The 18,206-nt window shown below is 35.8% G+C and overlaps 1 protein-coding gene across 1 annotated transcript in view; it reads right to left on the reverse strand.

Moving 5' to 3' along the window:
* Positions 1 to 242: 242 nt before the first annotated feature.
* YES1 (YES proto-oncogene 1, Src family tyrosine kinase) overlaps positions 243 to 18,206 on the reverse strand; it is a 101,297-nt gene continuing 83,333 nt past the window's right edge. The window contains exons 10-12 of the mRNA XM_044666707.1: positions 17,695 to 17,848; positions 3,873 to 4,004; positions 243 to 451 (exon numbers count right to left, since the gene is read on the reverse strand). Coding sequence (XP_044522642.1) covers positions 243 to 451; positions 3,873 to 4,004; positions 17,695 to 17,848 — 495 coding nt within the window. The remainder of the gene's footprint in view (positions 452 to 3,872; positions 4,005 to 17,694; positions 17,849 to 18,206) is intronic.

Raw genomic sequence — 18,206 nt, forward strand, 5'->3', positions numbered from 1 at the left:
TAGTATCTTAGTTAAACTTCCTTTGGACCCTGAAATAAATTGGAAAATTGCATCATTGGTTCTTTAGAGTTTAACACTTAAAAAGTGGTTTTGTGCAACTGTATCTGGAATTCCAGTTTGCCATGAAAAGCATGCAGAGTGGAGAAGATTTTCTTCTTTAGATTCCTTTACGTAAGTGAGGAAACTCTACACAAGTTCTTTTACATTTTGGCAAATTTGTGCATATAGTGTAGGGTTGTGACTTATAAATTGTCACCTGGCTGGTACTGTGGTTCTGTAGCAGTAAAGTAGTCTTCTAAGAAGGACTGAATATATTCAAATGTTGGTCTTTCATCAGGATCCTTCTTCCAACAAAGGTTCATCAGCTCATGGAGAGATTCTGGGCAGCCCTGAGGACAAGGCATCCTGTATCCCCGTTCTACCTGTTCCAAGACTTCACGATTTACCATCCCTGGTACAAAAAAGTTTAAAGCAGCAAATAGTAGTATTAGGGTAGGAGTATGCAGTAGATTATGCTGTCAAGTATATTTATTTGGGAAAAAGAATAACTTTTAAAAATCCAACAAAACTGAAATATGAAAAATCACCAAATAAGGAAGTCTTGATGTACCAAGGCAAAAAATTTTATTAACATGTTAACCTGTACTATGAGAAAGTTTATTTTTTAATACTACTAAGTCTTTATGAAGCTAATAGATGCAATATTGAAGATGTGATTATAAATACTGTTTTATCTCCAACATATTAATTTTTTAAATCTATAACGTATATCTAACACTTATTAATACCCTAATCTTGAGGTGCCTCAGACAAAAGAATAAGGTAGCCTTCTTACATACTTTCGTTTGGTAGGGCCTTCTACAGTTTATGCTTCTTATTGGTAATGGCTTTGAGAATTCAGGGTCAGCTCCATTCCATGACAAAGTACCAGAATAGGGTTTTAAAAAGAGACATAGAATTTATGTAGTTGAAACAAAATTATTTAAAATGACTGAATGTTTAGTTTTACAATACAATACAATATTACTTTCCATTTTTTAGAAAAGAAATAAAATAAATTTGTTAGTCATGATCAAAAGTGAATGTCTCATTCTGTATACTGTCTATCACTTTTTTAAGTCCATCATTCCTATTTCTCTTAAGTCATTTTCTAAACTCCCAGTTTTTAAAACAATTGTCTTCTAAAAGTATATTTAACGAGGAGAAACATGAATGAGATTGGCTACCTTGGGGCAGTGAGTTCCTATTCAAGGGATGTCTTTTAAGCAAAGGTAAGATGCACAATTTTGTGGAATGCTATGGGCCTTACTGATTTCAAAATAAGATTCCACTATCCTCTTTTCTGAAAAGAAATTAATTTGCTTTTTTCAGTTACAAACAAGAAAGCTAAAGGATGAGATATCTCTATTTATGACCCCAGAGTAAAATTTTAAAATACTTTGACAAGATTTTGCAATCATTACAAATTATATTTTCTAGATCATGATTTTCTTTTAAACACTAGGCTCAATAAGCAAATAACCTTTTACTTAAAAATATTTTTATGAGTCTAAAATATTTTAGTGGCTCTACTTTATGTATTAAAGTGTTAATAAAGACAATTACAGTCTAATTTCTTGAAAATTGCTCATGAAGGAGATCTGTATAATGTCAGCTACATTACCTGAATCAGGTCAAATGTCCCAATGTTTAATTAACCATGCTAGACATTATACAGTTTATTGAGGGGTGTGTGTGTGTGTGAGATTATTGGAAGTGTGTAAAGTGTGTAATAGGACACTTCAGGATCTGAGACTTTTGGTATAGTTTTCCTTCTATAGACAAAGATGCCAAATTGTTTATAACTTGGCAGATTATCTTTAAGAGCTGTTGTGCTAAAATTTATTGTTCTGTGATCAACAGACTTAGATTCAAATACAACAGATACGGTATTTGGAAAATTTACAGCGCAGTAAGATCTGCCAAAGCTTGTGCCTCACTGATGCCTTTTGAGAAACCAGATCTTCTAATCATGTTAAAGCACTAGATTAAGGTTTAGAAGAGATTTTTAGTTTTTTTTAGATTTTAGATTTAGTAGAGATTTAGAAATGAGCCTGGTTAGTTCATGAGACTGTTGGGTTTTCAATGGCTAAGAGGAGAATGGAAATTTTTGGTTACTTGCTAGGAATAAGTCTGATATACAGACTATCTTTCTGCAACTTCACATGAATACTTGACAAAAACAAACCTAACTTTGGGAATTTTCTGTAAGTAAATAGGCTATTGTTAGAACTATGTGCTTTGCTACTGGAATGCTCTAATTTAATGCTGAAATTATAGCAATAAAAATCATTCTCTAAGTTGAAAATGAAGAGAAGTACTTTCTCAGGCACCTAAGACCTAAGATGAAGGTGTGGGGTTGTGTTTTGAAAAATGACAAATGTCACTTGGAATCTTGGTAAATTCTATAGCGTTTTTCATTTCATAAAAGGGAATGGTAGAGACAGAAAATGACGGAATAGGTAAATTATTTCAGTAACCAGGCAGTTGGTGGTAAAATGGATTGAGCACTGAAACAGAGTCAAGAAGTCCTAAGTTTTAAATATAGCTTCAGATGCTTATCAGCTATGTGACAAAGGGCAAGTCATTTAACCCGTCTGCCTCAGTTTCCCCAACTATAAAACAGATAAATAATAGCACCTACCTCTCAAGGTTGTTATGAGGGTCAAATAAGGCAACAATTATAAAAGTGTTTAGCATAGTGCTGGGCATATAGTAGGTGCTATATAAATAAATGCTTATTCCTTTCTCCCTTTTCTTTCCTTCCTCCTTATCTCTGGTTATACAGAACATAGAAATAATATATTGGGTTAGAACCATACAAATGGAGACAGTAAAGGAGTTGATTAGATGCTGAAAAAGGAAAGGGACATTATAGAAAAGCTTTGGAAACAAAAAAATTACATTTCTATAAAGAGGTGAAACAGGAATACAGAGGATTATTATGTATATAATGGAGATAAGAAAACACTCATCAGAGACCAGGAGTTTAATTCTTTGTCACAGTAAGTAAGGAATAAAGTTTTCCAAGAGAAAAGAAACTCAAGCAATCAAATGAACAAGCATTTATTGAGTACTTACTATATGCTAGGCACTATGCTAATTGCTAGAAACATAAAAACAAAAGTCATTTTGAGGTGGGAGGCAAAGGTATTAGGGGGTAAAGAGGAGAATAGAAATTTCTGTTTACTTGCTAGTCTATCTTTCTGTAACTTCACGTAAATGCTTGACTAAAACTAGGGGCATCAGTAGAAGGCCTGGTGTGGTATTTAACTAGAGATCTGAAAGGAACCAAAAAAAGAAGTGTAGATAAAAAAGGACTGCATTCCAGATACAGAAGAGAACTTGTCAAAGGCAGAGAGATGGGAGAAGGAATGTTGTGTGTGAGGAACAACAAAGAGGTCAGTGAATATGTGAAGGTAAATAATGTATAAGGAGGAAAAAAGTACGTTGAGTTCAGGTATTACAAAGGGTCTTAAATGTCAAATGGAAGGCCCTGAATTTGACCCTGAAAGTAGTATTTAGTTATTTTGAAAAAACAGTATCGATATTTTCAAAATAAACCAAAAAGAGAATTAAATGCAAAAGAATAAAAAATACAAGACTGATCAATTTCACTTGACTTTTTGTTTATAGACTAGGATTTCCCTGGTGTGAGAAAATTCTTGGTATGTAAAGTCCCTAAAGGGATACAGTATATAATAAAAATATAAGCAATATTTAAATTTAGTTCATTTTTTAACTTTAGTTATGTATGTATGTACATACACATACACACACAAACAGAGTAACAAAAAGTGATGGAACAACTAAGACTTTAAAAGAATGCTTACCTGGATATGGCACTCTACCCTTTGTTACAAGTTCTGTTAGTAGAATTCCAAATGACCAAACATCAGATTTAATTGTGAAACGACCATATAATGCAGCCTCAGGAGCTGTCCACTTGATTGGAAATTTGGCTCCTAAAATGAGTAAAATCCTTAAATCACCAAGAAAATATTTTACTTATTTATTTAAAAGGTAGATATTAACTCCATAAATATTTAATAACTACTTGCTATGTCTAAGACAATGTGTTATATATGCTTGAAGAGTATAGAAAGATAGAATCTTTGCACTCAAAGAGTTTATACTCTAGCCTGGGAAATATTAAATGCACACAAATAACTATCATACAAAAGTAACATGATCAATTCCACAAGGGTCCTATATAAATAAATGCTTAAATAATTTGAAAGAGGAGGATTATTCCTGGCTGAGGTGATGAGGAAAGACTTCTTCATAAAGGAGTTAAGAGCTGAGTTGAACTCAGAAGGAATAGGCTAGAGGTGGGGGTAGGGGATTGGGTTAGGCAATAAAGTGGCTGAATTAATTGCTGAAATAAATGTCCTGTGGTGAGAAGCATTAAGGCCTATTTTGAGAATGGCAAGTGGTTCAACTTTGCTGATGGTCATATATGGGAATATATGGGAATGGGAGATATTAAGCCTTGAAGTCAACTGGGATCTTGTAGAGAGGCCCCAAATGCCAAACTAAGGAGTTTGCATTTTAAGTGCTTATGTGCACAAAAGACAATCCATACCCTCAAGAAGTTTGCATTCTGAGGAAGACAATACAAAAATGAGGAAGCTCAAAAGAGACTAAAAGAGAAGGAAGGGGAAGTCCAGAGAAGTGTGGTCTGGTAGGAAATGAAGAGATGGCTGGCCTGGGTGCCTCCTTAAATAAAGCTTTTGGAAAGCAATTTGAAACTATGTCCAGAAAGTTATCAAATGTGCATACTCTTTGATCCAGGAATACCACTTCTAGACTATACTCCAAAGTTCAAAGACAAGGAAATGGACCTCTAGCAACAAAAACATTTATTATACTTCTTTTTATGGTGGCAATGTGACTAAATTTTGGTACAGGTATCACACACACACACACACACACACACACACACACACACACAGTATTGCTGAACTGGAAAAACTAGAACAATTTATATAGTAATAACAATGTAAAGACACTAACTTTTGGGGTGGAGTCCAAGATGGTGGAGAAGGTTCATGGACTCATTTGATATTTACCAAATTATCCTCTAAAAAATTATTATGATGCCTCAGAATGAATTCTGGAGCAGCATAACCCACAAAAGATAGGATTAAGTAATTTTTCAGCCCAAAACAATTTAGAAGACTGACATGAAGGATCCAATCTACTGAAGCAGAGGTGGAACACAAAACAGCACACTAGGGCAAGCCCCACCCTGCTAATGGGTCCTGGGTACAACTGAAGCAGCAGCAAAGCCTTCCAGAGCTCTCAGCCACAGGGTGACAAATGCTCATTAGGACATTAGAGAGGTCCCTTTATTGGCTCTGGGTGCAAGTCTCTTGTTGCATTGCCCATTTGCAGATCTAGGTAACAATTCTGGGGTGAGGTTTTATATTGAGGAGGAACATTAGCACACAACAGCATTTAAATCCACAGTGGATTAGGAACTGATCATAGTTCTAAGGGGGAGAAGAGTGCTTGTGTTATTCATTGGCCAGAAGAGTATTAAACACTCCTCTCCTTACATCAAACCACCTTGGAAGAACTGTAAGTAGGCTAAATACCCAGAGTTACTTCTGAAGGAAACCTCACAAAGAATCTGAAGCTTGGAACAATTACAATTACAGAGCACAACTTTTAGGAGTTTTTTTAAATTAAAAGAAAAAAAGGCTGTGCAACCAGAACCTCCAAGAAAAATAGGAGTTGCTCTCATACCCAAAAAGAATCAATGAAGAATCTCAAACAGGATTTTAGAGGTCAAATAAGAGACAGTAGAAAATTTGGGTAAAGAAATGAGAATGATACAGGAAAATCTTGAAAAAAGAGTCAATAGTTTGGTAAAGGAGGCACAAAAATGTACCAAAGAAAAGACTATCTTAAAAAACAGAAGTGATCAATTGGTAAAAGAGAATAAAAAATCTGCTGAAGAAAGGAATTTCTTAAAAAGCAGAACTGGTCAAACAGAAAAAGACATACAAAAAAATACTGAAGAGAAGGACTTCTTAACAGGGAGAATTGGCCATATGGAAAAAAGAGGTACACAAATTCATTGAGTAAAATAAATTTTTACAAAGTAGAATCAGCCAAATGAAAAAGGAGGTACAAAAGCTCATTCAAGAAAATCATGTCTTAAAAATTGGAATTGGGCAAATGGAAACTAATTACTCCATGACATCAATATAAACAATCAAAGTCAGAAGAATTGGAAAACCAAATGACCTGGAAAATAAATCCAGGAGGGATAACCTAAGTATTACTGGACTACCTGAAAGTCATGTTCAAGAAAAAGTCTTAGATGTCATCTTTCAAGAAATCATTAAGGAAAACTGTCCTGATTTTCTAGAACCAGAGGTTAACATAGAAATTGAAAGAATCCACTGATCCCTCCTGAAAGAGATCCCAAAAGGATAACTCCCAGGAATATAATAGCCAAATTCCAGAACTCTCAGGTCAAGTAGAAAACTTTACAATTGGTCAAAAAGAAACAATTCAAATATTGTGGAGCCACAGTCAAGATAACACAAGATTTAGCAGCGTCTATATCAGGGGTCGGCAACGTATGGCTCTCAAGCCTTATCTGGCTCCACCTCCCAACCAATCCAGGCAGAGCCCCAGGATGTGCCCCAGGGGACCCTTCAGCCCCGCCCCATATTCCAGAGCCTTCCACCTCCATCCTCCTCCTTCCACAAGCATTTATGGCTCTCACGGCCAAAAAGGTTGCCGACTGTTGTTCTATATTAAAGAATCAGAGGGACAGGGATATGATATTCCTGAAGGCAAAGGAGCTAGGACTTCAACCAAAATTCACTTAGCCCACAAAAACAGAGCATAATCCTTCAGGGGGAAAAATAGCTATTCAATGAAAGACAGGACATTCAAACATTCCTGATGAAAAGATTAGAGGCTAAAAGGAAAATCTGACTCTCAAATACAAGACTCAAGAGAAGTATAAAAAGGTAAACAGGAAAGAGAAACCAAAAGACATTCAATAAGATTAAATGTGTACATACTAAAATGGGGAAATGATTCTTGTAACTCCAAAGAACTATATCATTATTAGAGAATTTAATAGGAGTATACGTGGAGGGCAAGGGTGTGAGTTGGATATGATGGGGCGATATAAAAACAATAAAATTAATGCATGGGAAACAGGTATATATTGGGAGGAAGAGAAAGGCAAAAATAGATTGGGGTAAATTATTTCACAGAAAAGAGACATGAAAGAACTTTTACAGTAGAGGGAAAGATGGGGGAGGGGAACATATGAACCTTAACTCATTAGAATTTGCTCAATGAGGGAAGAACATATACAATCAATAAGATATAGAAATCTATTTTATTCTATAGGAAAGCAGGAGGGGAAGGGGATATGAAAAGGATAGTGGAGCTGCCAGAAAAAGGGCAAACTGGGGGAGGTGGTGGGCAGAAACGAAATGAGGGGAATAGGATGGAAATATAGCAATCATAATGGTGCAAATTTTTTTGTTGCTATAATAAAGGCTTCATTTCTCAAATACATAGAGAAATGAGTCAAATATATAAGAATACAAGTCATTCCCCATCTAGTAAATGGTCAAAGGATACAAAAAGGTGGTTCTCAGACAAAGTAACTCCCTTTAGCAAAAAATGCTCTAAATCACAATTAGAGAAATGCAAATTAAAACAACTCTAAGCTACCAGCCCACACCTATCAGATAGGCTTTGTGATGGAAAAAGAAAAGGACAAAACTTGGAAGGAATGTGGTAAAATTGGGACATAAATGCACTGTTTGGGGAGTTGTAAACTGATTTGATCCTTTTAGTGAACAATTAGGGCCTATGTCTCAAAGGGCTAAAAAACAGTACATAACCTTTGACCAAGCAATACTGTTACTGTGTTTGAATCCCAAAGAGATAAAAAACAAAAGGAGAGGGAATTATATGTACCAAAATATTTAAAGCAGATCTTTTTGTGGAGGCAAAGAATTGGAAAGTGGGAGGGTATCCATAAATTGGGGAAGGGCTTAGTAAGTTACAGTATATGATTGTAATGGGGCATTATTGTTCTGTAAGAAATGACAAGCAGGAGGAGCTCAGAAAAACCTGGAAAAACTTACACTGAACTGAACCAGAGTGAAATAAGCAGAACCAGCAGAACATTGTACGCAATGATTGGAATACTACACAAAGGACAATTGTGAATAACTTAGCTATTTTGAAGGAATACAATGATCCAAAATTATCCCAAAGGATTCATGATAAAAAATATCATCTGCTTCCAGAGGGGAAAAAAAATCAATAGAGTCTGAACCTGGACCAAAGTAAACTTTTCATTTACTCTCTTAATTTTTTTAAAATTTTAAATTCCTTCTACAAAAGGATTAATATAGGAAAATGTTTTACATGACTGCACATATAAAATCTATTTAAGATTGATTACCATCTCAAGGGGAAAGGGTAGAGGATGTGAAGAGGGGGGAAGAGAGAATTCAGGACTTAATAGTCTCTGAAAAATGCTGGAAACTGTTTTTTACATGTAATTGGATAAAAAAAAATAAAATTAATTTAAAAAAGACACAAACTTTGAAAAACTAAGAATTCTGATCAACACAATTAACATCAATTAACACCTATCATGATTCTAGAGGACACAGGATATTACTTGTGCAATTACTCATCACCCATCTCCTGATGAGAGGTGACAGATACAAAAAGGAGAATGGGACACATATATTTTATGAGACACACATATATAGATATCGTCTGTTTAGGAATCTGTTTTCTTTGATTATGCACATTTGTTATGAGGTTTTGTTTTTATTTCTTTTTCAATGGGAATAGATGGGAGAGAAAATAGGTCTCTGTTAATTGAAAAAAAATGGAATTAAATTCAAAACCATTAAAAAAATGGTTTGATTATTAGGAGTTGATAGAGAAGATACCAGCACTCTTCCCCTGCTATCTGAATCAAGTCAGAGTCCCACTTCTCATTATATGCTTGCAATAAATATGATTTTATAATTTAAAAAATCCTTTTATAGCTATATATTGTACATTTAATAAAGTTGAACGAAACTCTTTACTTGGACATTTAAAGCCATATGTAATGTGCCACCACCCTACCTTTTCTGCTTTATATTTCATTTTCCTTATGAATCAAATTAGGTCATAGCTGAAGTTGGTCATTCCTCACTCCCAATACATATTCCATACCACCATACCTCCAATGTCTTATTACTCAAGTTGCTTCCTAATTGTGGAATGCCTTACTGCCAAATTACCTGTTTAAATTCCACTAATCCTTTTAAGAATCAACTTCAATGCCATCTCAATTGTGAATTCTCCAATTAATCCCAGTCAGTAACAATTCTCTCTCCTTCTGGGGAGTCCACTAGCATTTATTATTAACCATTCTCCTATAATTATTATGTGTATAAATTATAAGCTCCTGTTACATAAAGACAATTTTCCCAATATGTAAAACAGTACACGATACATGGTAACAATAATAATTAAAACATTTGCTGCAAGGGTTTGATAAGCACCTTACATATATTATTTCATTTGATGGTCATAATAACCCTGTGATATAGGTAGTAAGTACATCAATGTACTTGTCTTGACTATTGGAATAGCCTACTGGTTGGTTTACCTGCCACAAGTCTCTCTCTACTCCAGTTCGTCTTCCCCCATTTCTATTTTATAAATAAGGAAACTGGGGCTAAGATTTATTTGCTCAGGTTGACACTGTCAGTAGTGACAGAGAGGCAGGATTCAAACAGGGCTATCCACCTGATTCACTAAGCTACGTAGTTTCCTCTAGTAAATAATAAATAAATAAAACTTAATATTATCAAAGCTAAAACTCTTCTACCTGCAAATGATCACATTTGAACCCATCTTCTCCAACAGACTACCCACTTTGTCTAATGATTGTTTCCCTGCTACCTATAAAGATGTTCATATATCCTCAATCCTCAAAAAACTTTCACTTGATTTATCTATCCTGTTATCATATTATATTTCTCCTCCCTTTTGTGGCGAAACTCCTTGAAAAGGCGATCAAAAGTCAATGCCTCCACTTTCTTTCTCCTTAATTTCTTTTTCTTTTCTTTTCTTTTTTTTTTTTTTAATTTTTTTTTTAAACCCTTAACTTCTGTGTATTGACTTATAGGTGGAAGAGTGGTAAGGGTAGGCAATGGGGGTCAAGTGACTTGCCCAGGGTCACACAGCTGGGAAGTGGCTGAGGCCGGACTTGAACCTAGGACCTCCCGTCTCTAGGCCTGGCTCTCAATCCACTGAGCTACCCAGCTGCCCCTCTTAATTTCTTTTTAACATTATACAGTTTGGCTTCTGAATTCATCATTCAATTAAAACTGCTCTCTCCAATGTTACTAATGATTTCTGGATCACCAAATCCAATGGCCTTTTCTTAATCATCATCCTTCCGCACTTCTCTGTGGCCTCTAACACTCAATTACTCGCTTCTTAGGTTTTCATGACACTATTCTCCGAATTCCTCTCCTCACAATATGACTCCTTCTTATTCTCATACTCTCATACTCTCTCTTTCTTAATCCTTAACTTCTGTGTATTGGCTCCTAGGTGGAAGAGTGGTAATGGTAGGTAAAGGGGGTCAAGTGACTTGCCCAGGGTCACACAGCTGGGAAGTGTCTGAGGCTTCTCAGTCTCTTCTGCTGGATCTTCATCCAGGTCACATATGATAACAATAGGTGTCAAACAAGACTCCATCCTGTCTCTCCTCTCTTCTCTTTTTATGCCAGGTGTCAACAAACTATGGAGTAAGACCAAATCTAGCTAGCTGTGACTGATAAGCTAATAATTTTTACACTGAATTAAATATAATAGAAATTTAAAAAGTATAAAAGCCATTCTGAGCTCTCTGCAGTATAAAAACAGGTGTGCCAATGGCCCTCAGGCTGTAATGTACCCTTATCCTTGTTCCATATTTCGTTTGGTGATCTTATCAGCTCTGATGGATATAATTATCATCTAAACATTGAACTCTAGGTTTGCATCTCCAATTGCTTTTCAGATATTTTGAACTGGATATACAGTAGACTTCAACATGTCCAAAACTGAATTCATTATTTTTCTTTCCAAACTTTCCCCTATTCTGATTTTCCCTATTGTTGCCAACCTAGTGTCAATCTCCACCCTTCACTTTCTCCCCTCTCTCCCTTCCATATCTAATTTGTTACCAACCCATGCCTGTTGATTTTATCTTCAAACCATCCCTCATATATGGCCCTTTTCCTGACACTGCCATCAACATGGTGCAGGTCTTCATCTTCCTTAACTACTGCAATAGCAAGCTGGTTGGTTTAGCTGCCACAAGTCTCTTCCCAACTCTGGCCATCTTTCACTCAGCTATCAGTTATCTGTTCCTTGTAAAGAATAGATCTGCTCATGTGTCACACCCACACCCACACATACCCCTCTAATGGCTCCCTATTGCTTCCAGAATCAAATAAAAATTCTTCTATTTGGCATTCAAAACCCTCTATAATTCCTTCCCTGCCTCCCCCACACCTTTTTATATGTGATACCTCATCAATGTACTCTGTAATTCAATGACACTGACCTTCTTGCTGTTCCTTGAATATCCCAACTCCAAACACTTTCACTGGTTGTCCTGCCTGCCTAGAATGTTCTCCCTCCTCATCTCTGCCTTGTGGTTTCTTTGGCTTCCTTCAAGTCCCAGCTAGAATCCTATCTTCTACATGAAGCCTTTCCTGATCCTCTTTAAAGTTCTAGTGCCTTCCTTCTGGTGATTATTTCCAATTTATCCAGCATGGAGCTTGTATGTACATAGTTGTCTGAATGTTGTCTTTGATCTCTTTGAGAAGAGATTGTGAAGTCCTTGAGAGCAGGGAATGTCTTTTGCCTCTTTTTGCATTTCCAGTGCTTAGCACAGTGCCTGGAACACAGTAAGTGCTTGATAAATGTTGATGGCTTGACTGAACAACATATTGAAACTAACTATTATTACTGAGTCATAAAACATAAGACATAAGTAAAAACCACTTTTATCAATTTCCATGGGATATTGCAAAAAATGATACTTTGCTAAAAGAAATACATTAAGGAAAACCACATCACCAATGTATTGCTCCTTTAAAAAAAGGAGCTGTCTTCTCTTGAAGAAGTTTTCTGAATGGCAGACTAAGGAAGAGAAAACGGTATCTAGCAAAATACCATGTTCCTCTGCCTAAGTCTGAAGCTTTTGTTCCTTGTTTTTCATTGAGCTGGTTAGGCTCAATCTTTAAAAGGGGAAGGTATGAAGCCCAAATGTTTGTTAGTTGATGACAAACTAAACATTAAAAGCTCTACTCTTACCATGTGTATTGAGAGGACACAATCACATTCTTGAAAAATAATAAAATTTTGTTTTACTTTTTTTGAAAAATAAAAATAATAATAAACCATGGTTAAAGAAAACATTTGTGGGGTAACATATGGTAGTTATAAGAGTTAATTGTTATATAGTAAATAGAATACTGGGTCTGGAGTCAAGAAGACTTGAATTCAAAATCTGGCCTGACATTTACTAGCTTCTGAACCAAGGCTATTCATTTAACCTGTATGTCTTAGTTTCCTCATCTGTAAAATGGAGATAATAGCACCTATCTTGCAGGGCTGTTACGAGGATCAAATGAAACAATCTTTATAAAGCACTTTATCACAGTGTCTGGCACATAAATGCTTATTGCCTTCACCTACTCATCCATAGATGGATCCTCTCAGCCTTGGGTAGTACTATATACCTCATCACCACCCTCTATCCTCATTTCTTACCTGGCTGCACTGCTTTGGGACTTCTCTTGACTTTTCTACCAAGCCTCCCCTGGCTCGACACCCCAACTTTTCAGTTTTCTTTTGTATGTGGCCTTCCTCCGTTTCATGTAAGCTCCTTGGGGACAGGGACTTTCTTTTTTCATATTTGTATTTCCAGCACTTGGCATAGTGCTTGGCACACAATAGGTGCTTAATAAATGTTTACTGACTGACTGATCTCTGTGTGAGCATTCAGTTCAACAAACCTTAATTATCAATAAACATTAGTTCTTTGAATAACCACATCAAGTGCTTATGTTCAAAAATAAAACATGACAAAGTTCCTCAGGGAATTTATAATCTAGCAAGGATTTTCAACATGGGGTCATTGAACTTGTTCTTTTTTTATTTTGGTTAACTCTGTTTCTATTGTAATTTGTGTACTGTGTTTTATGTATTTAAAAACATTATTCTAAGAAGAAATCCATAGCCTTTGTCAGAACTCCAAAAATCCAGGGGCAGCTGGGTAGCTCAGTGGATTGAGAGCCAGGCCTAGAGACGGGAGGTCCTAGGTTCAAATCCGGCCTCAGACACTTCCCAGCTGTGTGACTCTGGGCAAGTCACTTGACCCCCATTGCCTACCCTTGCCACTCTTCCACCTATGAGTCAGTGCACAGAGGTTAAGGGTTTAAAAAAAAAAAAAAAAAAGAAAAGAAAAGAAAAAAAAGGGGCAGCTGGGTAGCTCAGTGGATTGAGAGTCAGGCCTAGAGATGGAGATCCTAGGTTCAAATCTGGCCTTAGACACTTCCTAGCTATGTGACCCTGGGCAAGTCACTTGACCCCCATTGCCTACCCTTACCACTCTTCTGCCTTGGAGCCAATACACAGAAGTTAAGGGTTTAAAAAAACAATAAAAAAAGAACTCCAAAAATTTAACAAAAATAAAGTTAAGAACTCATGATTTTGTGTATGTGAGTGAAATAACTTACAGATAATTATAATAAAAATTATTAAATTCTAAGGGCAGAAAAGTGAACCAAAACAGTATGTGACATTCAACAATTGAAATGACCACTTCTCACTAGAGGAAGCATAAAGAATTTCATAGGGGGCACTGTATATGCTTAAAAGGAAAAGAAGTATCTCAGTAGATAAGAGATAAAGAGGAAGACCATTATAGGCCTGAGAGAAAGCATGTACAGAAGCAGAGAGCTGGTATAGGTCACAACAAAAATCAGGGAACAGAGAAAAATCTAATTTAAGTGGAATATAGAATTTAACAGATGTATACAGTAAGGTTAGAAAGGTAGGTTAGAACAAGATTATGGAAACCTATAAAATACCAGGTAAAAGAGTGGTGGAGTTAAACAGAGCCCTGATGTAAAGAGCTGGTAAGTCATGGATTCAAATCATGTCTCAGACATAATAGCTACATGTCTGTAGGCAAATTACTTAATTTCTTTTCATCTGCTTTCCTTATTAAAATGACAGAACCAGTTCAGGGTTGTTATGAGGGTGGAATGGGATAATACATAAAAACTCTTTACAAATATTAAAGGACTACATAAATGATGGCAACTATTGGCTAGTACTATATGTTTATTAAGCAATGGGAAGTCACTGAAGATTTCTGAGTATGGGAGTTAATTATCAGAGCTATACATTAGGAAACCTGGCAATGGTGGACAGAACAGATTGGAACAGAAAGGAAGCTAGAAGCAGAGAGACCAGGAATAAAGCTGTTATATTAGTCCTGGTAAATATTGACATAAGGCCTGATTTTAAATGGAAGTAGAAATGAAGAAAGAAATGTATGTGACATTATGAAGGTAGGATAGACAGGACTGGATTTGGGAACTGAGAAAGGACAGTTAAAATTACTTCAAGGATTTAGATCTAGATGACAGAAAATTCATCATCAAAAGAAACAGAATATTTTTTATTTTTTTCACGTTTATATATCAAGACTATATTTTAGGAGGCAGCTAGGTGGTTCAATGGTTTGAGAGTCAGGCTGAGAGATAGGAGGTTCTAGGTTTGAATCCAGTCTCAGACATTTTCTAGCTGTGTGATCCTGGGTAAGCTGCTTAACCCGCATTGCCTAGCCCAGTGATCATGAATCTTTTAGAGATGGAGTGCCAGGCCCCACTTCCACCCCACCCTCCAGACTGCATGTGGTATCCTTCCCCCTCACCAAGTGCCACCCCCTCCAATCTCCTTATTCCACATAGGGGAGGGAGAAAGCTCTCCCACTGGGCTGCTGGGTGGAGAGGTGGGTGAAGTGAAGAATGTTCCCATCGAGTAGAGAGAGGGGGAGGGGAGTGGCCTGAGTGCTGCCGCCTATGTGCCACCCACCTTACCCTCCTGTGCGCTCCCACTCAACTGCTAGACAGAGAAGTGGGGTATATGAAAAAATGCTGTCAGATGCAGAGGAGAGGAGGAGGGGAGCAGCTCAGACTGAGTTTTTCTGCCTTTCTAGTAATGAACTTTGGAGGAGGGAGGGTAGCTGAATGCCCACAGACAGCATTCTGTGTGCCATCTTTGGCACCTGTGCCATAGATTCTCCATCACTGGCCTAGCCCTTACTGCCCTTCTGCCTTAGAAACAACAACACTGATTCTAAAATGAAAGTTAAGGAGTTAAAAAAAAAAAAGACTTTAGTTTCAGTAGCATTAGTATTAGCTATTATTTAAAAGTTTGATGAAAATGTACTATGAATCCATTAGGGCCAAGAGTTTCATTCTTTGGTAGTTCCTTTATAGTTAGTTCCATTTCTTTTTAAAGTTGAGAATTTATAATTTAGAGATTTCTATTTCATCTTCTGTTACGTTTTGTTATCTTTTATTTTTGAAGGCATTCCCTCTAATTCTTTTCTCAGTTTTAGTAACATAAGTCTGCATAAGCAAAATCTGATCAATCTTTTTTATTTTTTTGTTGTGATTTCACTTTGCTGTTTTGATTTGATTTTTCTCCTCTACTAATTATGTTAACAAAGATCTTTTAGAGAATCAGCTTTTAGTTTTATTCATCAATCAACCAAAAATTAAGTGCCTACTATATTTTGGGAACTATGTTAAATACTGGGGATAAAAAAAGACAAATGATAATCTCTTAAATTTGAAAAACTGGAAAATCTAAATTAATTAGGAAAAATTGCTTGGAAAACTAGAAAGCAATTTGACAGAAATAAGGCTTAGAACAATACCCTACACTATATTACTCAATATGTCCTTAATAAATATACGTCCTTAATATTAAGTATCATAACATAACAAAATTGGAAAAGTAGAAGATTATATACCTTTCACAGTTATGGGTATTAGAAGCATTCCTAACCAAATGAGGGATAGAGGAAATAATAATATAAAAAAAAATTAGCATCTAGAAAAAGGAAGCTTTTTTCCAGAAATGGAAAAAACCCCAAGACTTTTGTTATCAAATTTCTCTGAAAGGGATTTCGAATCTAAGATATAAAATGTCCATACATTGTGACTTAGTGATTCACTACTATGTTTATATGCTAAGGAGCCCACCAATAAGAAGAACGTCTTCATAGATACTAAATGTAACATTTTTTCTGATTTCCACCTCTTATTTTTTGGGGGGCGGGGCCTTAAAATATTTTTCAAAATAAAGGATAGCTCTCTGGGAATGAGGAGCTGAAAGGATACTAAGGGAAATGTTGGTGATTTTTTAAAAATCAAGAAGATGAAGAAAAACTTAGTTTCATTTTTTTAATCTATTGATCACTTACTTTTTTTCCTTTTTCATTAAAAAAAAAAAATTCTTGGGGGCAGCTAGGTGGCTCAGTGGATTGAGAGCCAGGCCTAGAGACACGAGTTCCTAGGTTCAAATCTTGCCTCAGACACTTCCTGTGTGTATGATGCTGGGCAAGTCACTTATCCCCCATTGCCTATCCTTACCACTTTTTTGCCTGAGAGCCAATATACAGTATTGTGTACAGTAAATAAGGTAAGGGTTTTTATTTTATTTTATTTTTAATTCTTTATGCTTTCTGGGAGAGAAAAGAGGAAGGAACATAGGAGAAATTTAAGCAATGCTTTAAAAAAATCTGAATTTATTTTTTAAAAATGAAAAAGATGATGAATATGAGAAATATAGAAAAGAAATGTTACAAAATAACAAAGAACAAACTTGGCTCCCAAAGAAGAGATATATAAAAATACAATTCCCACTTTTCTGCAGAAGTGGTGAATAGCAGGAGGGTGAGGGTAGTCAGTTCATGGGTGTGGAAAACACAGCCTGTATGGTCAGACTTTGAGAACTTAATGGTCTTTTATCATTTTTTTCTCTCCTTTCTTATTCACTAAAAGTAATTCTTTGTTTTGAAGGTTTTTTTTTTTGAGACAAAGAAGATGGGGGGGGGGGCAAATCAAATGGGTACTTAGGCAATTTAAAAAAGTAGATAAAATTTTTTTTAAAAAGAGGTTATTGCTGACTTTAGAAACAGCTATTCCCAAGGAAATATGCTAGACAGATTGCCTCTTTCTAACTGTATTTTGCTTGCATGTTCAAATAAACTGTTAAATAAGAAAATTCATTCTAAAATAAGATAATGACCACTTAACAAATAGTAGTTTTACCTTAAGGTACCTAACTAGCTCACTGGACAGAGTGCTAGGTATGGAGTTAGGGAGACATGCATTGGAACCTGGTCTCAAGACACTCCTTAGCTGTGTGACTATGAGTAAGTCACTTAATCTTCTTTATCTTAATCCACTGAAGAAGAACATGGCAAACCAAGCCAGTATCTTTGCCAAGAAAACCCCAAGTGGGTCAAAAAGTCAGATAAGACACAACAACAAAAAACAACAGTTTTACCTTGTCTTGCAGTGTATTCATTATCTTCAATTAGCCTGGCTAATCCAAAATCTGCTATTTTACAAACAAGATTATCTCCTACAAGGATGTTAGCTGCTCGAAGATCTCGGTGGATATAGTTCATTCTTTCAATATATGCCATACCATCAGCAATCTTGAGAAGAAATCCAAATAGAACCATTTAGAGACTACTTTAGATACAAGTTAGATAACTATCAAAATGACACATTTTGCAAGATTAGAATTGCAAATTGCTGTCAATGTGTTTCTAACAGATGAGAGAAATATTGATTTAATGATAATGAAATCAGGTTAAAATTGAAATAAAAAAATTTGGGTTTGAATCTGTTGTAGTGAGTTTTTGCTCTGTTCTCGATTTAGGAATACATTATTTCTATGATCCTACTATTTCTAGTTGCCACTTGACTATACTAGCATTAGTTCAAGGAAAAAGGGGATGATAGGAATTTGAAAGAACATTGGTATGGATGCCCATCAGTACATTCCGGGCC

The sequence above is a fragment of the Gracilinanus agilis genome, chromosome 1, assembly GCF_016433145.1.
Source record: "Gracilinanus agilis isolate LMUSP501 chromosome 1, AgileGrace, whole genome shotgun sequence".
In the NCBI taxonomy this organism is placed as follows: Eukaryota; Metazoa; Chordata; class Mammalia; order Didelphimorphia; family Didelphidae; genus Gracilinanus; species Gracilinanus agilis.